At 50.6% G+C, this 27604-nt stretch overlaps 1 protein-coding gene across 1 annotated transcript in view; it reads right to left on the bottom strand.

Moving 5' to 3' along the window:
• The window catches only part of syt3 (synaptotagmin III), a 90074-nt gene that overhangs the window by 36771 nt on the left and 25699 nt on the right, over nucleotides 1–27604 (bottom strand). Inside the window, exons 2-4 of the mRNA XM_085969755.1 lie at nucleotides 18567–18951; nucleotides 13537–14086; nucleotides 215–335 (exon numbers count right to left, since the gene is read on the bottom strand). Of these exons, the coding sequence (XP_085825881.1) occupies nucleotides 215–335; nucleotides 13537–14086; nucleotides 18567–18951 (1056 nt within the window). The remainder of the gene's footprint in view (nucleotides 1–214; nucleotides 336–13536; nucleotides 14087–18566; nucleotides 18952–27604) is intronic.

Here is a 27604-nt window from a genome sequence, read left to right on the forward strand (position 1 = left end):
GACAGCTGACACTCGCTGGCTCAGCTGACACATGGTCACTTTGGATGAGGTTCCAGAGGAGCTAACAGCACCTGTAGAACTAAAACCCAGGAGAGTACAGGGGTGGGGGCTGGGTGGGTGGGTGGGGGGGGGGGCGTGGTGGGCGGATGTATAATTGGTTTGAGGTGCGTGGAGGGGGAAAGTCCTTTGTCTATTGTTGTGGTGGTGAAGTTACCTGAAAATCCGGTTAAATCCATTGCCTTGAGGTTGGTGGCTTTAATGATGGTGATGGTGAGTCTCCCTGCTGTTGGCAGGTAACACAACGAGAAGTTTATCTCACCCAGATCAGCTTTCTCCTGAAAGAGAAGAAATATTGCTCTCGGTTACTCAGGCTGATGACCCACAGATTCCTATGGATAGAAACATAGAAGATAGGAGCAGGAGTAGGCCATTCGGCCCCTCGAGCCTGCTCCGCCATTTAATGAGATCATGGCTGATCATCCAAATTCAGTACCCTGTCCCTGCCTTCTCCCCATATCCCTTGATCCCTTTAGCCTTAAGAAATATATCTAACATCTTCTTGAATATATTTAATGAATTGGCCTCAACTGCCTTCTGTGGTAGAGAATTCCACACGTTCACCACTCTCTGGGTGAAGAAATTCCTCCTCATCTCTGTCCTAAATGGCTTACTCCTTATCCTTAGACTGTGACCCCTGGTTCTGGACTCCCCCACCATCGGGAACATCCTTCCTGCATCTAGTCTGTCTAGTCCTGTTAGAATTTTATAAGTTTCAATGAGATCCCCTCTCATTTTTCTAAACTCCAGCGAGTATAAGCCCAATCGACCCAATCTCTCCTCATACGTCATTCCTGCCATCCCAGGTATCAGCCTGGTGAATATTCGCTGCACTCCCTCCATGGCAAGAACATCCTTCCTCAGATAAGGCGACCAAAACTGCACACAATACTCAAGGTGTGGTCGCACCAAGGCCCTGTACAACTGCAGCAAGGCATCCTTGTTCCTGTACTCAAACCCTCTCAGGATATCAATCAGACGTCCCGGAATACTTTGACATGGGCTTCATTCCTCGGGTTAACGCCTCATCCAAAACAGGGCACCTCTGACAGTGCAGCACTCCCTCAGAACCGCGCTGAAAGAGCCAACCTAGATTTCGTGGGTTCAAGTCTCATGAACGCGGGACTTGACCACCCCCCGCCCTCCGCACACAACCTTCTACCTTCAGAGAGGTGAGAGTGTAACCCGCGGAACCACGGCCGGCGCCGGGGTCACAGGGTCACCGTCCACCTGCTCTGTCTGCTGGGGATGGTCGGTGATGCTGGGAAGGAACACCTGCACCCCATCCACCACCTTAAACATCCACTCCCTCCACCACCGGCGCACCGTGGCTGCAGTGTGAACCATCTACAAGATGCACTGCAGCAACTCGCCAAGGCTTCTTCGGCAGCACCTCCCAAACCCGCGACCTCTTCCACCTAGAAGGACAAGGGCAGCAGGCGCATGGGAACACCACCACCTCCAAGTTCCCCTCCAAGTCACACATCATCATGACTTGGAAATATATCGCCGATCCTTCATCGTCGCTGGGTCGAAATCCTGGAACTCCCTCCCTAACAGCACTGTGGGAGCACCTTCACCACACGGACTGCAGCGGTTCAAGAAGGCGGCTCACCTCCATCTTCTCAAGGGGCAATTAGGGGTGGGCAATAAATGTTGGCCTTGTCAGTGACGCCCACATCACATAAACGAATTTTAAAAAATGAATTTTTGAAGTGTAGTCACTGTTGTAATGTAGCCACCAAGCTCCCACAAACAGCAATGTGATAATGACCAGATAATCTGTTTTTTTAGTGATGTTGGTTGTGGGATAAATATTGGCCCAGGACACCGGGGAGAACTCCCCCTGCTCTTCATTGAAATAGTACCGCGGGATCTTTTATGTCCACTTGAGAGAGCAGACGGGGCCTCGGTTTAACGTCTCATCTGAAAGACGGCACCTGTGACAGTGCAGCACTCCCTCTGTACCGCACTGGGAGTGTCAGCCTGGATTTTTGTGCTCAAGTCTCTGGAGTGGGACTCGAACCCACAACCCTTCTGACTCGGAAGGCGAGGGCGCTACCCACTGAGCCACGGCTGACACCTGCCGACCTTCACACTCTAGGCTCCCACATGAAGAATGGCCGCCTGGGCGGGGGACTGGAGCGTGAGGGATGACCAGGGGCTTGGACGAGAACAGCAGGAAGAATTAAAGGGCAGGTGGACAAACTGATCTAAGAGAGAGACGTACCCCTGTGGAACTTGCTTCATACGCGTGAGTGTCACCACAATGCCAAAAGTGGACCTTGACAAGCCTGAAGTGGGCAGGATTTTAATTCAGGAGTCAGGAAGGAGGCGGGACTACAACTTTCGAGGTTGTAGCCCCGCCTCCATTGAGATGCAGCCAATCCATGCGATTTTAACTTGATTGACTTTGTTGAGCCCGCCCAGCGGGCTCAGCGGGCCATTTCAGGGCCACCCGGCAACAGGTGACGTCACAGACTGAAATTTCATCTGTCAAGACGTTTTGACAGATGAAATATCAGTGTTTCATAGCTGTTTGAAGCTGTCAAACACTGACAGTCTTACTTCTAGCCTGAGTCCTTCTCCACAGACTCAGTTAGAAATCTCTCCTGCACAGAAAGCTGAAGGCTGTCACTTTTGACAGTTCGCAGCCATTCTGCTTTCTGTGCCGGTGAGATGAGGGACTCCCGGGACCTAAAGGAAGAAAGGCTGAAAAGGTAATTTACACTTCTTTAAGCACTTTAGACACACCAAACACACTTACCTTTGCACTCATGCACACATCACTCACCTGAACACCGACATCTCGACCCCTCCAAGCCCTTCAACCCGCCTCCTCTAACCTGGCATGGTTTGGAGCTGTCGGGAATCCCACACTTCAACATTAAAAATAGGGATTAGGCTAAAAACTACCTGTTAACAGGCAGTTAATTGGCACTAATCCCCTTCCCGCCTCGGGGAGGCGGGTCCCAGCGCGGGGCGGGTACCCGCCTCCTTTGAAACTGGCATGGAGGCGGGTTGGGGCGGGATGGTGTCGAGCCCCCCGATTTGGGGATTTTAACCCCCCCGCACGCCTCCATTCCCGACTCCACGGCCCAATGAAAATCCTGCCCATGACTATGCAAGAGCTCAGGCTGTGGGCTGTGCACAGGCAAGCAATGACTGACTCGCTCCTCGTGCCTGTGCTCAAGCTGTAGCTGTCAGTCTGTGCTGTCAGCCTGTATTACTGTTAAGCTTGAACGAGCTCTAAAAATGCAAATCCGGTGTCAGAACTCCACTTTCCTGCTCTGATTCTTTCAAGGCGCTAAAATCTTTATCGCTTTTTTTTTATAAACTGAGCTGCTCAAACCAGTGAACTAAAAAACAAACTATCAAATTCTTCACTGCTCAAACGTTGACTCACTTCCTTGAATGGTTAGATTCAATCAGTTAACGTCCATCGGCTTCCAAAGTCAATTTGTTTCAATCGAGCTGGCGATTCCAGTCTGAAAGTATAACCTCACCTCTCAGCATCGCTTACCATACTTAACCCCACCACAAGGTGTCACTAGCTGGCGCTCTCCAGCAGCCTCTAGTGGTCGAGATGAAGTAAGCCGCGGTTCACGACCTGCAGCATTCTGGCGCCACCAGATTCCGGGACAAGTCGCACACTCGGGGGGACGGGATTTCCGGTGGAAGGGCTTCCAGTCACAACCCCGACCCTGCCACGACCCCGGCCCAGTTTCCTGGGCCTTTACTAAAGAAAGAAAAACTTGTATTTCTACAGCATCTTCCACGGCCTCAGGATGTCTCAAAGGGCTCTACAGCCAGTGAAGCACTTTTTTTGAAGTGTAGTCACTGTTGTAGCCAATTTGCGCACAGCAAGCTCCCACAAACAGCAATGTGATACAGTAATGACCAGATCATCTGTTTTAGTGATGTTGATTGAGGGATAAATATTGGCCCCAGGACACCGGGGAGAACTCCCCTGCTCTTCTTCGAAATAGCACCATGGGATGTTTTACGTCCACCTGAGAGAGCAGACGGGGCCTCGGTTTAACGTCTCGTCCGAAAGACGGCACCTCCGACAGTGCAGCACTCCCTCAGTAACGCACTGGAGTGTCAGCCTGGATATTTTTGTGCTCAAGTCTCTGGAGTGGGGACTTGAACCCACAACCTTCTGAGCTAGAGGTGAGAGTGCTGCCCACGGAGCAGAGGGGGAAGGAACAGAGAGTGACAAGGCCGCTACAAGGTCTCTATTGCCTCCATCAGGGACTTCCTGCCACTACCCCAGGGACGATTGCCAGGAGCGGACGGGAGGGGAAATGGGCTGGGAGCACAGGCTCTAACCCACACCTATCCCCGACACCATTTGCATGCAGTGGGCAGGGAAGGAGTGACCATGGCAGTCCCAGCAGGGGCGATGGGAAGGAAATTTAAGATGGGGCAGTAAGGCGGAGGTAGGCCTCAACACCCAATTTTGCTCCCCTAGGCTCGTCACCCTCCATTTCCTCCCCCTTTCCTGCCATTATCAAAATAGCAGAGGGAAATCCAGCCCTAGAAAGGATATTGAAACCATAGAGCACGTACAGCGTAGATTCACCAGGATAATGCCAGGGATGGAAACAAAACTCACGTGGAGAGCACGGCGATACTGGGACTACTTCCACTGGAAATTTAATAGAGCTTTTTAAAATTTTTGATAGGGTGAATAAGGAAAGACTATTCCCATTGGCTGACACTCCAATGCAGTACTGAGGGAGTGCTGCACTGTCGGAGGTGCCGTCTTTCAGATGAGACGTTAAACCAAGGCCCCGTCTGCTCTCTCAGGTGGACGTAAAAGATCCCACGGGCACTATTTCGAAGAAGAGCAGGGGGAGTCCTCCCCGGTGTCCTGGGGCCAATATTTATCCCTCAACTAACATAACAAAACCAGATGATCTGGTCATTATCACATCGCTGTTTGTGGGAGCTTGCTGTGCGCAAATTGGCTGCTGCGTTTCCCACTTTACAGCAGTGACTACACTTCAAAAGTATTTAATTGGCTATAAAGTGCTTTGAGACAACCGGTGGTCGTGAAAGGCGCTATAGAAATGCAGGTCTGTCTTTCTTTTCTTCTTTGGCTGGGGAGTCAGTGACAAGTTGTCATCAATTTAAAATTGAGAAGGAAAATGAAGTTGTATTTACAGCACAGAGGCAAGACACCTGCCATATCAGGTCCATGTTGGTGTTTATGCTCCACACAAGCCTCCTCCCACCCCATTTCATCTCACCCTATCAACATATCCTTCTATTCCTTTCTCCCTAGCATCTGTACTATTCGCTTCAACCACTCCCTGTGGTAGCGAGTTCCACATTCTCACCACTCTCTGGGTAAGGAAATTTCTCCTGAATTCCCTCTTGGATTTATGAGTGACTATCTTATATTTAGGGCCCCTAGTTTTGGACTCCGCCCCCCCCCTAGTAACATCTTCTCTACATCTATCCTATCAAAAACCCTTCATAATTTTAAAGAGGCCACCTCTCAGCCTCTTTTCCAGAGAAAAGAGCCCCAGCCTGTTCAATTGGAGGAAATTGCTTGATGCAGAGGATTATAGAGTCATAGAGTTATACAGCACAGAAAGAGGCCCTTCGGCCCATCGTGTCCGCGCCGGCCATCAAGCCCTGTCTATTCTAATCCCATTTTCCAGCACTTGGTCCGTAGCCTTGTATGCTATGGCATTTCAAGTGCTCATCTAAATGCTTCTTGAATGTTGTGAGGGTTCCTGCCTCTACCACCCTTTCAGGTAGTGAGTTCCAGATTCCAACCACCCTCTGGGTGAAAAAGTTTTTCCTCAAATCCCCTCTAAACCTCCTGCCCCTTACCTTGAAACTATGCCCCCTGGTTATTGACCCCTGTACTAAGGGGAAAAGTTCCTTTCTACCTACCCTATCTATGCCCCTCATAATTTTGTACACCTCAATCAGGTCCCCCCTCAGCCTTCTCTGCTCTAAGGAAAACAACCCCAGCCTGTCCAGTCTCTCTTCATAGCTGAAGCGCTCCAGCCCAGGTAACAGATTGTTGGGAGTGTGGAGTGCTTTGCCGCGGGGAATTGTTGAGGCAGAGACCGTTGTAAGGGAAAATTGGATAAATGCTTGAAGCAGAGGAAAATACAGGAACGTGAGGAGAGAGCAGAGCGGGAGGATTAGTTTGAGACTGGTTTAGGAAAGAGCAGGAACCGTGTTGAAAGGGCTCCTTCTGCGCTGTAAACATCTACGACTGTCTAATTCCAAGCTACAATGGGACAAGTCTCGCCGATATGCACATCTCAACATGCGCAGATACGTGAGCTGGGTGCCTCTTTGCAATCTGGAAGTAATCGTTCGTGTCTCTATCCTTTGCTAGTGTGACTGACCACATACTGCCATTTCAATCACAATTCAACATAATTAATAGTTGCTTAAAGAGAGGCAAGTGATGGATGGACTCCATTACCTAATAGCACTAGAGAAAGTGCAGGTAAAGCATCTCTACTTATCTCTGCACAACAAATTATCCATTTTAGCATTCAGCTTTGCCTCATGCCAAACCAATCACTTACACAGTGACTCCTCACATTCCAGCATGAACATACTTTCCAGCACATCACTATCCAAGTCATTAAAGGAAGGGTGTCTAAAAGTTAAAGACGAGAGCAACCTTGGAGAACTGCAAGTCTGCAATATTAAAAAAAAAAAAAATATTCATTCTTGGGATGTGGGCAAGGCCAGCATTTATTGCCCATCCCTAATTGCCCCTGGAGAAGGTGGTGGTGAGCCGCCTTCTTGAACCGCTGCAGTCCCATGTGGTGAAGGTGCTCCCACAGTGCTGTTAGGGAGGGAGTTCCAGGATTTTGACCCAGCGACGATGAAGGAACGGCCGATATATGTCCAAGTCGGGATGGTGTGTGACTTGGAGGGGAACTTGGAGGTGGTGGTGTTCCCATGTGCCTGCTGCCCTTGTCCTTCTAGGTGGAGGTGGTGGGTTTGGGAGGTGCTGCCAAAGAATACCCTCTACTATACCAGGGAAAGGAATAGAAACCGATTCTTGCTGGAGTCAGATACTCAACCCACCTAACCAAACAGTCATTGTTCAACTGTGTGAGAGTCTAGGCTCAAGGCAGCAGTCTATTTGATCACAGCCAACCCAAATCACTTGATGGACACACGCACACTTACACGCAAGTGTATACGCGCACACATACACGCATGCGCTCACGCTCACCCACGCGCACACACGTTCCAACAGGGGCCACTGCATAGCAATCAGAGGCTGATTTTTCCCTCGCTATAGCACCAGGGGGATGCTGAGGGTGATTCCAGCCACCCCACCACTGCGTCAGCCAAGATGTCTTGCTGCAGTTGTACAGGGCCTTGGTGAGACCACATCTTGAGTATTGTGTGCAGTTTTGGTCGCCTTATCTGAGGAAGGATGTTCTTGCCATGGAGAGAGTGCAGCGAAGATTCACCAGACTGATACCTGGGATGGCAGGAATGACATATGAGGAGAGATTGGGTCGATTGGGCTTATATTTGCTGGAGTTTAGAAGAATGAGAGGGGATCTCATTGAAACTTATAAAATTCTAACAGGACTAGACAGACTAGATGCAGGAAGGCTGGTCCCGATGGCGGGGGAGTCCAGAACCAAGGCTCACAGCCTAAAGATAAGGGGTAAGCCATTTAGGACAGAGATGAGGAGGAATTTGAAATAACAACAGAAAACGCTGGAAAAACTCAGCAGGCCAGGGCAGCATCTGTGGCGAGAGAAACAGAGTTAACGTTTCAGGTCGAAGACCCTTCGTCAGAGGAGGAATTTCTTCACCCAGAGAGAGTGGTGAACCTGTGGAATTCTCTACCACACAAGGCAGTTGAGGCCAATTCATTAAATAATATTCAAGAAGGAGTTAGATATATTTCTTAAGGCTAAAGGGATCAAGGGATATGGGGAGAAAGCAGGGACAGGGTACTGAGTTTGGATGATCAGCCATGATCTCATTAAATGGCGGAATGGCCTACTCCTGCTCCTATCTTCTAAGATCAGCTATTTCAAGCCAGCCTATTCTTCAGGTCCTCTTGTGCCTTTCATTCTCCGCACATTGGCTCCGTCACTCGCCCGCCCACTCTCCTGGCAATGGCACATATCGTACCCGAAATAATGACTCCCCTTCCGCCCCTAAAACACATCGCGGAAAAAAGCTCACAAAAAAAAAACAAGACACTCGCGTGTCCTCCCTATTTGGCCCGGTCTCTCTGAATTACCTCGGAGGAATCTTGCTTCCGCCTTCCTGCCATACTGAGGGCCTGGCTGATGGAACGAGAGCCTGGCCCTCAAATCAAGGCCTATTTTAGTGGCTCTCGGCAGCTCCCCCCTCCCCCCCCCCCGCAGAGAATACCGACTGGATTTTTCTCCTCGTCCGCCCATTGCTCGAGAAGCTTTTCACTTCCGCATTGTACCCAGCGGCAACCTTTAACCCCCGCCCCCATTCCCCACCTCCCCCCATCCGTGTACTCTCAGCAACTCCCCCACGGGGGAGCCAGGTCGGTAATGAGTTTTTCTGTAGGCCTGGCCAAGGCTGCCAGGATGAATAAAATTGGACCGAGAGATATCTGCGAGTAGGAATAAAAATTTACTGTTGAGTCATCGCTCTCTGGATTCCCACTCTATTTATCATCTTGAGTAATATGAGGACTAAGGGCTGCTCGCAAGCAGCTCAGTGTCAATCACTAGGGTTGCCAACTCTACTTGAAGATTTTCCTGGAGGTTTTAATCACATGAGCTCCTGCCTCCGACCGTTCCGCCCTGTCCATCAGCCTCATTTCCCATCTCCAGTATTTTTACAGCTAATGACTGAAAGTATTCGAAGAAAAAGGAATAAAACCTACAATTTATTTTTGGGCTCCCGGTGACAGCCAGGTGATTAATCTTTCATTCCTGGAGGGTTGGCAACCCCTGCCAATCGCTAGCCTTGTTGTCGCGGGCCTGCTCTCAGGAATGTCCTGCTCTAAGGGGTAGGGGAGGTGGGGGGGGGCGGTGAGGGAGAGGGGGTCACCCTCGGGGAAGGCCGCAAATCGGCAATCGCCGCGGTGACGGGATGCGGGTCGGGTGCCCGCGCCGCCCCAGCCGTCGCGCGCCGGATACCAGTCAAGCCGCAGTGGCCAGTCCCCAAAAAGATCCCCCCCCCCACCCCCCGTGAAGAAAGTACGGAAAGCCGGGGAGTATTCGGAGCCACCTTAATAGCATTCCCGTGCCCCTTCTCCAGGGCTCCGATCTCTTTGGCGACACGGGGTGACGTGTGACCTTCTGCGGGGGGTTGCCCCGTTTCCCAGGGGAAAAGTGGGCGGTCAGCGCGGCCAAAATGTAGTCGCGGTTGTAAAGTCGGAAACGCGACAAAAAAAAACAAATCGCGCACAGCAAGATCCCACAAACAGCGTTAAGATAATGACCAGATAGACTCTTTTTTTTTTAAGTGATGTTGGTTGAGGGATAAAGATTGGCCGGAGAGAACTCTCCTGCTCTGCTTTGAAAAGTGCCTGACACGAATCAGTGATTCATGAAAGAAAGACTTATGAAATAATACTGAGCGGCCTGCGGGTGGCGCTGTCCAGGGAGAGTATAAATACTCGGGCGCGGGCCCAGCTTGCGCAGGACATTCTTAACAGGAACTAGTGAAGGACACAACTAGACCTCCATGTTGTAAAACAGTTGATTAAAGCTTTGTTTAACGCTTAGACCAAGTGCCTAGTAGTTTTCTTACGTCAGTGCCGTAGCATCTTTTATGTCCACCCGAGAGGGTTATCGGCTCATCCGAAAGACGGCACCTCCAACAGCGCGGCACTCCCTCAGCGGTGTTCCCTATTTGCTGCACGGCCGCATAGTCACGCAGCCCTCTGCAGCTCCCGCCCAGCCGACGCGTAGAAAAAGCGCGGAGGCTCGGAATTTTGAATTGGCCCGCGCAACCCCTTAAAGGGGACCATTGCCCCCCTCTGTGCTGCACTGGGAGCGTCAGCCTGGCGGGCTGCAGTCCCCTGGGGTTGGGGGTTCGACGCCGCAACCTTCTGACTCAGTGGGCCTTGCGCTCACTCGGGCATCAAGGGGGCCTCTCACGTATCGGCCCCCTCTGCTTCTCTTGCCCCTTGCCGCTCACCCCTCATTGATCTTCCCCAGCAGAGAGGTGGGGATAGCCTGGGGGGGTCTGTTAATGTAAAACGTCAGCACAATCAGGGCCTTCGCCGAGAGGGGGGGTGGGGTTGGGGTGTGGGGGGGTGGCGGTGGGGGGGAGCCGCATGAAGGAGCGTTTGATCTGTAACCATTACGGAGGCGTCATTGGAAGGTTCACCCCATGTACACACACACACATCAAAAAATCATTAATAGTTCAGCTATTAAAAGCTGCTGGTTCTTAGTTAAGAATCAGAAGCGAGATGAGGAGATTTTTATTAACGCAGCGGGTTGTTGTGATCTTAAAGTGCAGTGGCAGCAGATTCAATAGTAACTTTCAAAAGGCAATTGGATAAATACTTGAAAAGGGAGAACATTTTCAGGGCTGTGGGGATAGATCAGGGGGAGTGGGACCGATTGCACTTCCAAAGAGCCGGCACAGGCACGGCGGGCCGAATGGCCTCCTTCTGTGCCGTGTGCTGCTCTGATTAAGGCCCCCCGTCAGGGAAACAGATGGTTGTAAAGCAAATCACATCCCCTGCTCAAGCCATTACCAATGCAGCTGGCAAGCTGGACAGGAACGCACAGGACAGGCTGCACTCCTGCGTTGCTCATAGCCCAGGGAAATGAGTTGGTGTCTGACAGCAATTTAAATTAGAAACGCTGTAAAGTGGCTCACAGGAATCTGCCTCCACACTCGTAGCTAAAGAGAAAATACAGTGAATTGAAAAAAAAACAATTTTTAGGCCCCGACCACAGCTGAATGAATTGAGTGCAGCGGTGTCAGGAGAGCCAGTTTATAAAGTGAGATTAAAGGCCTCCTTTATTAAGGCTGAGGGTCGGCCTTCAATCAGCGTGGATCGTGGAGCGGTGGACTTCTTGGGACGGAGGAGACGGCATCGTTCCCTTCCCCTCCCCATCCCCTTCGCCCCCACCCACCCCAATCCGCCCCCCTCGAATGGGGGAAGAGAGTTCCAAATTTTAGCATCTGATCGATGCTCGGCCTGTGCCAGGGCTCCCGCTTGCTGGGCGCCATCCAATAATATCCTCCTCCCTCTTCCCGGAGGCTCGCATGCGTAGTTGTTGGGTGGGGACAGGGTTGGGCTAAACGCTGCCGCCCCACGCGGTCGAACAGCCCGTCGACACTCACTATCTGGGCACGCCTAGGAAGAATGGCCACTTGGGTGAGGAGGTTCTGGAGGTCAACCAGCTTTCACAGAGCCACGACCCCAGAAGGGAGAGAGGGAGGGAGGACAGGGAGAGAGGGAGGGCGGGGAGAGGGAGGGAGAGAGAGAGGGAGGGAGAGAGGGAGGGAGAGAGAGAGGGAGAGAGAGAGGGAGAGAGAGAGGGAGAGAGGGAGGGAGAGAGGGAGAGAGAGAGGGAGGGAGAGAGGGAGGGAGAGAGGGAGGGAGAGAGAGAGGGGAGAGAGGGAGGGAGAGAGGGAGAGAGGGAGGGCGGGGAGAGAGAGAGGGAGGGAGAGAGGGAGGGAGAGAGGGAGGGAGAGAGAGAGGGAGAGAGAGAGGGAGAGAGAGAGGGAGAGAGGGAGGGAGAGAGGGAGAGAGGGAGAGAGGGAGGGAGAGAGGGCGGGAGAGAGGAGAGAGAAAAAGAGGGAGAGAGGGAGGGAGGGATGGAGAGAGGGATGGAGAGGAAGGGATGGAGAGAGGGAGAGAGGAAGAGAGGGAGAGAGAAAAAGAGGGAGGGAGAGAAGGAGGGAGAGAGGGAGGGAGGGAGGGAGGGAGGGAGGGAGAGAGGGAGGGAGAGAGGGAGGGAGAGAGGGAGGGGGAAAAGAGGGAGAGAGGGAGGGAGAAAAAGAGGGAGAGAGGGATGGAGAGAGGGATGGAGAAAAAGAGGGAGAGAGGGAAGGAGAGTGGGAGAGAAGGAAGAATTTGACTTCGCCATGCCAATTCGCCCACCAATCACAGAGCTTCTTTTCTGTGTCAATCGTCTGGTAACAGTAGTGATTGGCTGAGCATTGACCATTGGTCTGACCAATCACCGACACTGTGGGAGGGTCCATTGGCTACAGGAGCTCCGTCTCCTCCTTGTTTCTCAACATGTGACACAAACTGTCAGAATATTGCCTGCCTCGAAAGAAGGCGGCTTGTTTTATACGTTAAGGCCTAAACTCATCTCTCAGAAACGTCTTCACATTCACTGGTTCGCTTTGAAATACAATAACTGTTGTAATGGGGGCAAAACTTGGCGTGATCGTGGCTCTTTGTCCTCAATTAAAGAAAATAAGATTTGCCAAGCACTGATTCATGGAGACCATGCCCCTTTACGTCCTTTATGTGAAGGGGACAGGTTGGGCATTAAACTTAGATTCAGACCTGGAGGACTGGTTTTCCATTTTTGAGTCATAGGATAAAAATCTTTCCTGTTTGCCGATGCTGAGTCCTGGGGGGTATGGGGGTGGGCGGGAGGGGGGCGGGAGGAGGGGGAAGGGGGGGCAATTTTAACCTCTGCACGCCCGGCGGAAACCGGGGTAGTTGGGCAGTTAAAAAATCGCCCAAGTTACTTACCCTCGCTGGAGCTGCCGGGAGATGCCAGTTCCCACTTCTAACCTGCTCAATGCCCGCTGGGCGGGGTCCTTTATTAGCATGACCTGAAGACCCTCGTCAGGATGCGACGGCAATTCTAACTCGCCGGCCCAAGCGGGGACACTGTGCGTTTCTGGCTAGGCCCAACCCAACGGCAAAGAGGATCAGGGCCAGAGGAGGCCCAAAAAAGGTGACATGAATCATTCATTCATTCATGAAAGAAAGACTTATGAAATAATACTGAGTGGCCTACGGGTGGCACTGTCCAGGGAGAGTATAAATACTCGGGCACGGGCCCAGCTTGCGCAGGACATTCTTAACAGGAACTAGTGAAGGACACAATTAGACCTCCATGTTGTAAAACAGTTGATTAAAGCTTTGTTTAACGCTTAGACCAAGTGCCTAGTAGTTTTCTTACGTCAAAAGGTAAGTAAGTTCCCCAAACATTTATGTTTATTACGATTCTAGTGGGACCTCAAGGCCTTAAATATTGGCCAGGACACCAGAGAGAACACCTCCCAGGTAATGGCTCTGGGATCTTTCACGGCCACCAGAGAAGGTCAGACGGGGCCTCGGTTTAACGTCTCATCTGAAAGACGGCACCTCCGACAGGGCAGCGCTCCCTCAGTACTGGCACTGGGAGCGTCGGCCTAGCTTTTGTGCTCGAGCCTCTGAAGTGTGGCATTTACTGACTGAGGCATGGTGGGGCGGGAGGGGGGAGGAAGACCCTCACTTTGTAGAGCGGGACTCGCCAGCGCGGGAAGGTCCGCACGACTTACCGACGTCGCTTCCAAGATGTCCCGCCACATGGGCGTGTCCTCGGAGAGGTCGGAGAACTCCAACAGGTTGTCCATCACCACCTGCCCGATGAGGTCGTGGCGGGAGAAGCGGTCAAAGTCATAGACGCTGAAGTGGAGCTTGCGGTTCTGAAGCTCGTTAAAGGGGACGTTGAACTGAAAGGTCTCGTTGAACACCGGGTTCAGCGTCTTGCGGTGAACCTTGGTCTGGAACTTCTTCTTGCGATCGGGGAGCAGGTAAATCTTGACGTAAGGGTCGGAGAACCCGTTGGCGTCTTTGGCCGGCAGGTCGAGGGCCTTCAGGATCTTGACCACCAGCTGCTCGGTGGTGTACGTGTACTTCAGCAGGAAGTTTATCCGCCCGCAGTTCACCTTCTGGTGCTTCTTCGCCTCCGCGTCGATGGACCTCTGCTTGTAGAGTTCCGGCTTGATCTGACCAATGCTGGTCACCTGTTCCACCTTTTCGTCAGCCTGGGTCCCAAAGTCCGGGCTGGACAACTGCTGTGGGATCGGTCTGGGGAGCGAGTTGAACCTGGAAGGGAATAGAGTCGTTATGGATTTCCCTCGTCTTTCGGGACCTTGGTGTCATATTTGACTCTGAAATGAGCTTACAACCACATATCCGCAGCATAACAAAGACCGCCTATTTCCACCTCTGTAACATCGCCCGTCTCCGCCCTTGCCTCAGCTCATCCGCTGCTGAAACCCTCATCCATGCCTTTGTTACCTCTAGACTTGACTATTCCAACACACTCCTGGCCGCCCTCCCACATTCCACCCTACGTAAACTTGAGGTCATCCAAAGCTCTGCTGCCCGTGTCCTAACTCGCACCAAGTCCTGTTCGCCCATCACCCCCTGTGCTCGCTGACCTACATTGGCTCCCGGTTAAGCAGCGCCTCGATTTCAAAATTCTCATCCTTGATTTCAATCCCTCCATGGCCTCGCCCCTCCCTATCTCAGTAATCTCCTCCAGCCCCACCGCCCCCCCGAGATATCTGCGCTCTTCTAATTCTGCCCTCTTGAGGATCCCTGATTATAATCACTCAACCATTGGTGGCCGTGCCTTCTGTTGCCTAGGCCCTGAGCTCTGGAATTCCCTCCCTAAACCTCTCTGCCTCTCTTTCCTCCTTTAAGACGCTCCTAAAAACCTACCTCTTTGACCAAGCTTTTGGTCACCTGCCCTAATTTATCCTTATGTGGCTCGGTGTCAAATTATTTGTCTTCTGTGAAACGCCTTGGGATGTTTTACTACGTTAAAGGTGCTATCTAAATACAAGTTGTTGTTGTTGGTGACCTGAGACGTGGCCCTCGGCCCTTCCCCCTGGCTCTCAGTACAAAGAAGCAAGCGACCTGGGCGGGAAGCCCTTGGTCGGCGGTCACTGGGCATTGCCATTGGCCGTTGCAGCGGAACAGATTCCCATATTCTTCTCACTCTTCCCTTGGCGCGACCAGGGTGAAGTAGTGGAAGGCTACGTGGGCTGATTGACAGTCTGGAGACACTGCGACTTGGATGCTCCGCCCGTGGCCGTAACCACCTTCATACCAGCCGATGGGAAGGCTTTTATGGGCTTCCCGCAACCCATACCAGTGAGGGAAGTGGGGGCCACCCACACCCACACCCACCAGACATCGCGAGCATCCCGCTGGCTGTCAACCCAGAATTCGGAGCCAGAGCTCTGGTCTCCGCGACTGTCTGGAGGAAGAGTTTGAACCCTGACCCTTCCGACTCAGAGGCGGGAATGGCTACTGTCATGAATCTTACCATTCATGAAGAAATGACTCATGAAATAACACTGGGTGGCCAGCTGGTGGTGCCGTCCAAGGAAAGTATAAATACTCGGGTGTGGGCCCAGCTTGCTCAGGACGTTTCTGTAACCAGGAACTAGTGATTGTAACTAGAATCTCATGGTTGTGAAACAAGTTGATTAAAGCCTTGTTTTATACTCAAGCCAAGTGCTTAGTGAGTTATTTTACATCAGCTACCATTGAGCCAAAGGCTCGTTGCTCTAGTCCCCGGGTGGCAGAGATAAAGTCAGCGGGAATTGGGCTCCCCCTGCGATTCTACCGCGGGTTTTCCATTCCTCTGGGTCACCAGCGCAAGAAAGCCTAGGATTCAGAAGAGGTAGACTGTGACTGGTGTCCCGAGTGTGTCTGCAATCGGAGCAAGCGTTTGCCCTTTGAGCATGAAACCAGAGGGGGAGATGAGGAGACATTTTTCTTTTTACGCAGCGAGTTGTTGTGATCTGGAACGTGCTGCCTGAAAGGGCGGTGGAAGCAGAATCCATAGTAATTTACAAAAGGGGAATTGGATCAATACTTAAAAAGGAAAAATTTGCGGAGCTATGGGGAAAGAGTAGGGGGGGAGCGGGACTAATTGGAGAGCTCCTTCACAGAGCCAGCACAGGCACGATGGGCCGAATGGCCTCCTTCGGTGCTGTAAGATTCTATGCAAAGGCGGTTGAATTTTTGTGGGGATTCTCCCGATTCTCCCCCTCCCCCCCTTCGGAAGTGCAACCCTAAGCTCTCTGGACTCGGGTAAGTTGGGGGGGGGGGGTGTTCCTATAGGGGGAGAGTGTGTGCCCCCTGACATGAATCTTGTCGTTCATGTGGAAATGACTTATGAAATAATACTGGGCGGCCTGCTGGTGGCGCTGTCCAGGGAGAGTATAAATACTCGGGCACGGGCCCAGCTTGCGCAGGACATTCTTTAACAGGAACTAGTGAAGGACACAACTAGATCTCCATGTTGAAAAACAGTTGATTAAAGCCTTGTTTAATACTCAGACCAGGTGCCTCGTAGTTTTCTTATGTCACCTACCATAATCAGCCAAACAGAAATTTGTCAGCTTGATTTGGGGACTCTTAAATATTGGGCACCAAAACAGATGGTAAGCTGACTGCGCAGTGTGTAATGGAGCGAGAAAAATCACTTGATCCATCTCTGCTCTCTTGATAAAGGGACCCTGCAGTAAGCCCCAAACATTCCTGGGATAGGGAGGGAAAAATCAGCTAGGGTTCACTATTCAATGACCCCTTCTGGGTCTTGACAAGATCGGAACCAGCTTTGGTGGCCCCCCACCCCCGCCGCCCCAAGTGGTCGAATAGCTTGATGGCTCACACCTGAAGAATGGCCACTTTGGGGAGGTTCCTGGAGGTGGGAGGGAGGCAGTGGGAGGGAGTGGGGGGTGGGGGGAATGTCTACTAACGTCTGCGGAGATGTATAACAGAGAGGGCCAGCAGGGAAACAAATCGGTGGGGGGGGTGGGTGGAATGGGGAGCCTTTGGGTCAGAAGGTTCACTAGATTGATTCCTGGGATGAGAGGGCTGTCCTATGAGGAGAGATTGAGTAGAATGGGCCGATACTCTCTGGAGTTTAGAAGAATGAGAGGTGATCTCATTGAAACATATAAGATTCTGAGAGGGCTTGACAGGGTAGATGCTGAGAGATAGTTTCCCCTGGCTGGAGAGTCTAGAACCAGGGGGTCACAGTCTCAGAATAAGGGGTCGGCCATTTAGGACTGAGATGAGAAGACATTTCTTCACTCAGAGGGTGGTGAATCTTTGGAATTCTCTACCCCAGAGGGCTGTGGAGGCTCAGTCGTTGAGTAGATTCAAGACAGAGATCTCGATAGATTTTTGAATATTAAGGGAATCAAGGGATATGGGGATAGTGCAGGAAAGTGGAGATGAGGTAGAAGATCAGCCATGATCTTATTGAATGACGGAGCAGGCTCGCGGTGCCAAATGGCCTACTCCAGCTCCTAATTCTTATGTTCTAGTGGCCACCAAATGCTGGTGACCGGCGCAGTGTAACAGCCATGTGAGAGCCAGTCATAGAGTCATCGATAAAGTCATAGATTTATACAGCACAGAAAGAGGCCCTTCGGCCCATCGTGTCCACGCCGTCCATCAAGCCCCGTCTATTCTAATCCCATTTTTCCAGCACTTGGTCCATAGCCTTGTATGCTGTGGCATTTCAAGTGCTCATCTAAATGTCCCAGACACCGTTGAATTGCTTCATCCCGTCTCTCTCCCCTGCCCTCCTGAACTGACATTGAGCTCCCTCTATCAGGAGACCTGGGACTGTCCAGAGTCATCACTTCTCCCCGTTAGAGAGCTGCCACCTGAGTCATGGCTTTTCAGCAGGAGCGCAGTGCATAGAATTATCAATTAAAGTGCACTACCGCCCAGCTATTGACGATACTTCTTTTTCTTCCGTGACAAGAGCCTGCCTCCTCCTGGGATATAAATAGCTGGGAGCGGGGGATGGGACGGCTCCTGCGATGCTCAGTGCTGCACCGAGAGTTCTCTCAGCGAAGGGTCCGCTTGCTGTCTGTCGTTACGACCCCCCCCTTACCCCAATGTTCCCCGTAAGCTGCGCTTTGTTCTGCGCGGCCTGTTTCTTTAAGCGCGCGGTCCCTTTAAATTTCTGCGCACGCGCACCGTCTGCGGTGGAACGGCCGGCGAACGGCCCCGGGCGGGAACTTCTCTATAGCTGAGCGGCCACGGGTCTCAGAGGGGAACATTGCCCGACCTTCGTTACGACCCCTGATGTAAGAAAACTACTAAGCACTTGGTCAGAGTATTAAGCAAGGCTTTAATCGACTGTTTCACAACATTGAAGTCTAGTTATCCTTCACTAGTTCCTGTTTACAAAATATCCCTGAGCAAGCTGGGCCCGTGCCCGAGTATTTATACTCTCCCTGGACAGCGCCACCAGCAGGCTGCCCAGTATATTTCATAAGTCATTTCTACATGAATGGCACGATTTATGTCAACCCCTTTCCTCTCGTTACGACCCCCCTTCCCCCCTGCGTTTCACCCGTCTCCCCTCATTATGACCCCGTTCTCCCCTCACCTAAATTCGGCACAGTTTGGACCACCTCAGGCCGGCTGAGCCTTAAATAAGCAAACGGGGGAAACAAGAATTGCTTACAAACATCCCCCCCGTGCGCACCCCCCGCGTGCCCCCATCGCGCCCAAACACTGAGGCGTCATCACGTTTCCCCACCTTGTTGCTGGTGGCGGGGCGGAGACCTGTTGGTGGGAGTGCGCGTTCGGGATGCTGTTCTCCTTACTCCCGGAGTTGGTGTCCACCGGGATGTCAGGCGACGTCTGGCTCAGCTTGATGCTGGACTCCGGGTAGGACTCCAGGTCGAGGTAAGAGCGCTCGGGCATCTCGGGCCCGCTCTCGGCCCGCTCGACGGCCAGGTCGGTGAAGTGCGACTGGTGGTGGTGCAGGTGGTGGTGATGGTGGTGGGGGTCCTTGCGCTGGGGGTTCAGGCCTTTGTCCCGCCATGGGATCCAGCACAGCTTCCAGGAGACGAAGAGCGAGACGCCCAGGAGCACAATGCCGCAGAACGTCACGATCACGGAGAGCAGGCTGACCGATATATCTGAGGCAGGAGACAACAGACGGCGGTGGTGGGGGGCGGGGGGGGGAAAGAGACAACAGTTAACGACAAACTTCAAACCTTTGAGGGACACGGTGACATAATCAAAGCGCTAAACTGTACACGGATTGAACAAGACAACTTCAGCAATTTTATAAATCAAGTACAATTAGCTGCACAGAACAACTAGGCATTAAGTGCAAAAGATGGATATTGGAATCATAGAATCTTACAGCCATTTGGCCCATCGTGCCTGTGCCGGCTCTTTGAACAAGCTCTCCAATCAGTCCCACTCCCCCCTGCTCTTTCCCCACAGCCCTGCAAATCTTTCCTTTTTATGTATTTATCCAATTCCTTTTTGAAAGTTACTTTTGAATCTGCTTCCACCGCCCTTTCAGGCAGCGCGTTCCAGATCGCAACAACTCGCTGCGTAAAAAACATTCTCCTCATCTCTCTCCCCCACCCCCCGGTTCATTTTCCAATTTGCTTAAATGTGTCCTCTGGTTACCGACCCTCTTGACAGAGGAAACGGTTTCTCCCTATTCAACCCCCTCATAATATTGAACACCTCTATTAAATCTCCCCTTAATCATCTCTGCTCAAGAAGAGCAGGTTGCTCTCAATTCTCCAGATAACTGAATTCCCTCATCCCTGGTACCATACACTCCAATCCGTTGGAGAGCCTCCCTGTTCGCTCTCCACGCTTCCCCCCCTTACAGCAGTCCTTTAAATACCTCTAACCTCACGAGGCACCTATATTCAGCCAATCAGTGGTGCTGTAACCTCTATTACCCATGCTTCCATTTAGCTCCTCCCTGATTCTTTTCAGCAGCTTCCAGCAGACACAATTTCAGGCCAGCTGCAGTGATTCAGTTCAAGATTACAATCCATGATAACAAGGGTTGATCTCCTGTGGCAATGCTCATAGACAAATATTGTTGAAAACCTGCCTCTCTGTCTCTCTCTGTCTCTCTCTCTCTTCCTGTAACTGTGTCTCTGCTCTCTCCCACCCGTAATTCTCCCTGGGATTGAAATTGCATCGGGCAATATTAGTAACAAGTGGCGCTGAAGGCATGAATCCTTTTGTTCCTTATTTCACAACCGTGTTATCACATTTATTTTAATGGAATTATTACTGATACTGCGCAAGGATCCCATGGGCTCTTGTTAACAGCCTGCTCAACTTGTCCTGCCACCTTCAAAGATTTGTGTACATACACCCCCAGGTCGCTCTGTTCCTGCATCCCTGTTAAAATTGTACCATTTAATCGTATTGCCTCTCTTCATTCTTCCTACCAAACTGTATCACTTCACACTTCTCGGCGTTAAATTTCGCCTGCCATGTGTCTGCCCATTTCGCCAGTCAGTCTATGTCCGCCTGAAGTCTGTCACTATCCACCTCATTGTTTATTACATTTCCAAGTTTCGTGTCATCTGCAAACTTTGAAATTCTGCCCTGTATAGAAACATAGGAAAATAGGAGCAGGAGTCGGCCATTCGGCCCTTCGAGCCTGCTCCGCCATGCAATATGATCATGGCTGATCCTCTATCTCAAAACTATATTCCCGCTCTCTCCCCATACCCCTTGATGCCTTTTGCATCTAGAAATCTATCTCCTTCTTAAATATATTCAGTGACAGTATACCCAAGTCCAGGTCATTAATATATATTTGAGCAAATTGAAATGCTTCTCCCACTATGGTCACGTCAGGCATGTTGGATTTATGCCGGAGAGATACAGATTACAATACAGGTAGATCATAGAATCATGGAAATAAACAGCACAGAAGGAGGCCATTCAGCCCATCGTGTCCGTGCCGGCCGACAAAGAGCTCTCCAGCCTAATCCCACTTTCCAGCTCTTGGTCCGTAGCCCAGTAGGTTACGGCACTTCAAGTGTATATCCAAGTACTTTTTAAATGTGATGAGGGTTTCTGCCTCTACCACCCTTACAGGCAGTGAGTTCCAGACCCCCACCACCCCATGGGTGAAAAACGCTCTCCTCAACTCCCCTCTAAACCTCCGACCAATTACTTTCAATCTATGCCCACTGGTTATTGACCCTTCTGCTAAGGGAAATAGGTCCTTCCTATCCACTCTATCTGGGCCCCTCATAATTTTATACACCTCAATTAAGTCTCCCCTCAGCCTCCTCTGTTCCAAAGAAAACAACCCCAGCCTCTCCAATCTTTCTTGCGGGGACGTTACACCCAGTTACACAAAGGCCATGAAATGAATCCGTGAGAAACTAATGTATAAAGTTGCGACACTTCAGTCTGAAGCACCTCCCTTTGCTATTCCCACTGCTGGTGCAGACCCAGTTCTGTCAAAATCACGAGGAACTGGGGAGGATGCAAAGAGATTTGGGTGTCAAAATGCACAAATCCTTTAAGGTTAGTAGACAGGTACAAAAAGCAATCAAAAAGGCTACAGGATCGGTGGCCTTTACCTCAAGGGGGCTGGATCACAAACAGGAGGAGCTTATGCTTCAGTTGTACAGAGCTCTGGTCAGACCCCACTTGGAGTCACTGCGTTCAGTTCTGGGCACCGCACCTCACGAAAGATATATCGGCCTTGGAAGGGGCTACAGTGCAGATTCACCAGAATTATATCAGGGCTTAAAGGGTTAAATTATGAGTCATAGGGCAGGATTTTCATTGGGCCGTGGAGACGGGATTGGAGGCGTGCGGGGGGTTAAAATTCCAAAATTGGGGGGCACGAACCCATCCCGCCCCCAACCCAGTTTCAAAGGAGGCGGGTACCCGCCCCGCACTGGGACCCGCCTCCCCGAGGCAGGAAGGGGATTAGTGCCAATGAACTGCCTGTTAACAGGTAGTTAACAGGCAGTTTTTAGCCTAATCCCTATTTTCATTGGTGGAATGTGGGATTCCCGACGGCTCCAAACCACGCCAAGTTAGCGAGGCGGGCCGTCGGGATGAAGGGCTTGGAGGGTTCGAGATGTCCGGTGTTCAGGTGAGTGATGGGTGCATGAGTGCAGAGGTAAGTGTGTTTGGTGTGTTTAAAGTGTTTAAAGAAGTTTTACTTACCTTTGCAGCCTTCCTTCCTTCAGGTCTCGGGAGTCCCTCATCTCACCGGCACAGAAAGCAGAATGGCCGCGATCTGTCAAAAATTGCAGCATTCAGTTTTCTGTTCCGGAGAGATCTCTAAATCATCCTGAGAGGAAGAAATTAACTTGGAGTACAGATTGTCAGTGTTTGACAGCTTCAAACAGCTGTCGAATGCTGATATTTCATCTGTCAAAAGGTCTTGACAGATGAAATATCAATCTGTGACGTCACCTGTTGCCGGGTGGCCCTTAATTGGCCTGCTGAGCCCGCTGGTCAATCAAGTCAAAATCGTGTGGGTTGGCTAGAACTCGATGGAGGCAGGACTACAACCCTGAAAGTTGTAGTCCCGCCTCCTACCCGCCATCTCAATAAAAATCCAGCCCATAGAGTCATAACGGCACAGGAGGCGGCAATTCGGCCCATCGAGTCCATGCCGGCTCTCTGGAGCAATCCAGTCAGTCCCATTCCCCCGCTCTATCCCCGTAGCCCTGTAAGTTTATTTCCCTCAAGTGCCTATCCAGTCTCCCCAGGAAAACGTTGAGTGTCTCCGCTTCCACCACTTCCGTCCACAGCGAGTTCCAGGTCCTCACCACTCGCTGCGTAAAAAAGTTTTTCCTCACATCCCCCCTGAATCTCTTACCCAAAACCTTCTACAAGTATGTAAAAAGAAAAAGATTAGTGAAGACAAATGTAGGTCCCTTGCAGTCAGAAATGGGAGAATTTATAATGGGGAACAAGGAAATGGCAGAGCATTTAAACAAATACTTTGGTTCTGTATTCACGGAAGAGGACACAAATAACTTCCCAGAAATGCTAGGGAACCAAGGGTCTAGTGAGAAGGAGGAATTAAAGGAAATTAGTAATCGTAAAAAAATAGTGCTGGAGAAAATAATGGGACTGAAAGCCGATAAAACCCCAGGGCCTGATCATCTGCATCCCAGAGTACTAAAAGAGGTAGCCATGGAAATAGTGGATGCATTGGTTGTCATCTTCCAAAATTCTAGATTATGGAACAGTTCCTGCAGATTGGAGGGTGGCAAATGTAACCCCACTATTTAAAAAAGGAGGGAGAGGGAAAACAGGGAACTACAGACCGGTTAGCCTAACATCAGTAGTAGGGAAAATGCTAGAGTCTAATATAAAGGATGTGATAACAGGACACTTAGAAAATATCAACAGGATTAGACAAAGTCAACATGGATTTATGAAAGGGAAATCGTGTTTGACAAACCTACTGGAGTTTTTTGAGGATGTAACTGGTAGGATAGATAAGGGAGAACCAGTGGATGTGGTGTATTTGGATTTTCAGAAGGCCTTTGATAAAGTCCCACATAAGAGGTTAGTGTGCAAAATTAAAGCACATGGGATTGGGGGTAATATACTGGCATGGATTGAAAATTGGTTAACAGACAGGAAACAGAGAGTAGGAATAAATGGGTCTTTTTCAGGGTGGCAGGCGGTGACTAGTGGGGTACCGCAGGGATCAGTGCTTGGGCCCCAGCTATTCACAATATACATCAATGATTTGGATGAGGGAACCAAATGTAATATTTCCAAGTTTGCTGACGACATTGTGAGGAGGATGCAAAGAGGCTTCAAGGCGATTTAGACAAGTTGAGTGAATAGACAAATACATGGCAGATGCAGTATAGCGTGGATAAATGTGAAGTTATCCACTTCGGTAGGAAAAACAGAAAGGTAGAGTATTATTTAAATGGTGATAGATTGGGAAATGTTGATGTACAGAGAGATCTGGGTGTCCTTGTACACCAGTCACTGAAAGCACACATGCAGGTGCAGCAAGCAGTTAGGAAGGCAAATGGTATGTTGGCCTTCATTACAAGAGGATTTGAGTACAGGAGCAAGGATGTCTTACTACAGTTATACAGGGCCTTGGTGAGACCACACCTGGAGTACTGTGTGCAGTTTTGGCCTCCCTACCTAAGAAAGGATATATTTGCCATAGAGGGAGTGCAGCGAAGGTTCACCAGACTGATTCCTGGGATGGCAGGACTGTCGTATGAGGAGAGATTGGGTCGACTAGGCCTGTATTCACGAGAGTTTAGAAGAATGAAAGGGGATCTCATTGAAATGTATAAAATTCTGACAGGGCTAGACAGACTGGATGCAGGGAGGATGTTTCCCCTGGTTGTGGGGTCTAGAACGAGGGGTCACAGTCTCAGGATATGGGGTAGGGCATTTAGGACTGAGATGAGGAGAAATTTCTTCACTCAGAGGGTGGTGAACCTGTGGAATTCTCTACCACAGAAGGCTGTGGAGGCCAAGTCACTGAATATATTTAAGAAGTAGATAGATTTCTAGATGCAAAAAAGATCAAGGGGTATGGGGAGAGAGCGGAAATATGGTATTGAGATAGAGGATCAGCCATGATCATATTGAATGGTGAAGCAGGCTCGAAGGGCCGAATGGCCTACTCCTGCTCCTATTTTTCTATGTTTCTATGTCTCCCCTTGAAAATATTGAGTGTCTCCACTTCCACCACTTCCGTCGGCAGCGAGTTCCAGGTCCTCACCACTCACTGTGTAAAAAAGTTTTTCCTCACGTCCCCCTGTATCTCTTGCCCAAAACCTTCAATCTGTGACCCCTAGTCCTTGTACCATCAACTAGTGGGAACAGCCTTTCCCCGTCTAGCCTATCCAAACCCGTCATAATCTTGTACACCTCTATCAAATCACCCCCTCAACCTCCTTTGCTCTAATGAAAACAAATCCAGCTTCTCCGACCTGTCCTTGTAGTTAAGATCCCCCATCCCCGGAACCATTCTGGTAAATCTCCTCTGCACCCTCTCAAGGGCCTTTAAATCCTTCCTAAAATGTAGTGACCAGAACTGGATGCAATACTCCAGTTGTGGCCTAACCAGCGCTTTATAAAGGTTCAGCATAACTTCTCTACTTTTGTACTCAATACCTCTATTTATGAAGCCCAAGATCCCATATGCTTTGCTAACCACTCTCTCAATATGTCCTGCCACCTTCAGGAACCTATGCACATTAACTCCCAGGTCCCTCTGTCCCTGCACACTCTTTAAAACTGTGCCATAAAGTGTATATTCCATGAGCCTCAATTTTGTTAACCAGCCTTTTATGTGGTACTTTGTCAAACGCCTTCCTAAAATCCATGCAGACAACATGAGGGCAAGTTGCAGCGACTCGGATTGTATTCTCTTGAGTACAGAAGAAGATCTGATCGAGATATCTGAAATAAGTTTCTTCTTATTTACTCTATCAAAACCCTTCGTGATTTTGAACGCCTCTATGGAATCTCCCCTGAACCTTCTCTGCTCTAAGGCAGAACAGTCCCGGCTTCTCCAGTCTATCCAGGTAGCTGAACTCCCTCGTCCCCGGGTGCCAGTTTTAGACATCCTCCCATCTTTCTACCTTCGTTGTAAATCCGTTGCCCAATACGAGCAAGCATCTTTGGTAGCTTACTATTCATGACTGCACTAGGACTATCCCTCGAGTTAAGCAATGCATAAGTAGCTGGCATTTCACTTAGTAAGGACACTGACAAAGCTACTGTGAGATGAGGTACTACAATCTGTAGGAGGACCTCCTGTTTGGGAAGTGATTACAGTATTTGCTCAATAATAAATTGCCTGTAAACGGATAAATAATTTCAATGAGCTACGAAGCTGTGTAATAAAGTCTAATTCAGTAATTAAAACATTAGTTTTTTTTTCAGCAGCCTCGCTGTTTAATAATGCATTGACTTTCTATATATCTAATAAATAATAAATTTGAGCACACACCTTCGATATCACCAACACTCTCAGCCGTTTCTGCAATTGTCACTAAATCCTGACAGCTAGAAAACCAAGGAATCGTCTCTTCTTGTTTTGGAGGTGAGTTTTCTACCCCACTGGTGCAAAATGGATGTTAGCGAATCGGCAGCCCGCTTTATGCCCCCCATCGATTTTCTCCTCCATTAAGATGTGACCATCTCCAAGGCCGCCTACTTCCACCTCCGTAACATCGCCCGTCTCCACCCTTGCCTCAGCTCATCCGCTGCTGAAACCCTCATCCATGTCTTTGTTACCTTCTAGTCTCGACTAGTCCAACGCTCTCTTGGCCGGCGTCCCACCCAATATGTAGCACACACACACACACACATTGATATGGAGTCAGCTCTTTCTGCCTCAGACAGTCAAAGCGCACACTCTCCGGCGCACAGTATTTAGCTCTCAAACCAGCATGATATCTCCCTTGGAACCTACACGTGGCCCAAGTTTGGCTGTATTCTTTTCGAATCCCCCCCAAGATCTCGCCTCTTTCCCTATCTCTGTAACCTCCTCCAGCCCTACAACCCTCTGAAATCTCTGCTCTCCTGCGATTCTGGCCTCTTGCGCACCCCCCGGTTTTCACCGCTCCATCACTGGTCTCCCCCACCACCGAGTGGAACACCTTCCCAGCGCGTTCTATGTTGTGCTTGAGCTCGTCCAATACTCTGCCGCCCCGTATCTTAACTCCCATCCTGACCCGTTCGCCCATCACCCCATGTGCTCGCTGACCTACACTGGCTCCTGGTTAAGCAATGCCTCGATTTTAAAATTCTCATCCTTGCTTTCAAATCCCTTCACCCCCTGCTCCCTATCTCTGTCACCTCCTCCAGCCCTACAACCCTCCGAGATCTCGGCCCACCTCCAAATTTGGCCTCGTGAGCATCCCCCGATTTTAATCGCGCCACCATTGGTGGCCGTGCCTTCAGCTGCCTGGGCCCTAAGCTCTGAACTTCCCTCCCTAAACCTCTCTCTCCTCCTTGAAAAGGCTGACACTCCCAGTGCAGTGCTGAGGGAGCGCTGCACTGTTGGAGGTGCCATCTTTCAGATGACACGTTAAACTGAGGCCCCGTCTTCTCTCTCAGGTGGCCGTAAAAGATCCCATGGTGTGACGTTAGTTGTGAGGTGGGAATGGGATCAACGCAGGTTGCGATCCCACGAGCGAGGGCAGAATCAAGTTTGGCTGTATTCTTTTCGAATCCCCCCCAAGATCTCGCCTCTTTCCCTATCTCTGTAACCTCCTCCAGCCCTACAACCCTCCGAAATCTCTGCTCTCCTCCGATTCTGGCCTCTTGCGCACCCCCCGATTTTCACCGGTCCATCACTAGTCTCCCCCACCACCGAGTGGAACACCTTCCCAACGCGTTCTATCAAGGGTCGACGAATGGTCAGCTACCCAGGCTAGAGCCCTCGGGATCTGTATCACGGCATGTGGTGCAGCGTAATGAGAAGGAGGGAGCAAATTGGGTTGGGGTGGGGTGGGGTGGGGGCGCGATGCTTTTCTCCAGGCTTATTCCTCAGCCCAGCTCTGCGCTGAGGCAGGTGGCAACAGATAGTGGCAGATAGCCTCCACAACTGAGCGCGTCGGACCGCATGTTAAACGACTCGGGTTGAGGGAGAAGCTGTAATTACAGCCAGGGTGCGCTCTGCAGGATCTGCTTCTTTACACACTGCATGACGATGGAATCACAGATGATTTATAGCGGAGGGAGCCACAACGGCCAGTTGGCGCATTGATTTAACTGCCTTGGGTCACGTGTAGGTTCCAAGGGAGATATAACGCTGGTTTAAGA

This window comes from Somniosus microcephalus, chromosome 28 (assembly GCF_052327205.1).
Source record: "Somniosus microcephalus isolate GS21.2 chromosome 28, FLI_Smic_1.0, whole genome shotgun sequence".
NCBI lineage: Eukaryota > Metazoa > Chordata > Chondrichthyes > Squaliformes > Somniosidae > Somniosus > Somniosus microcephalus.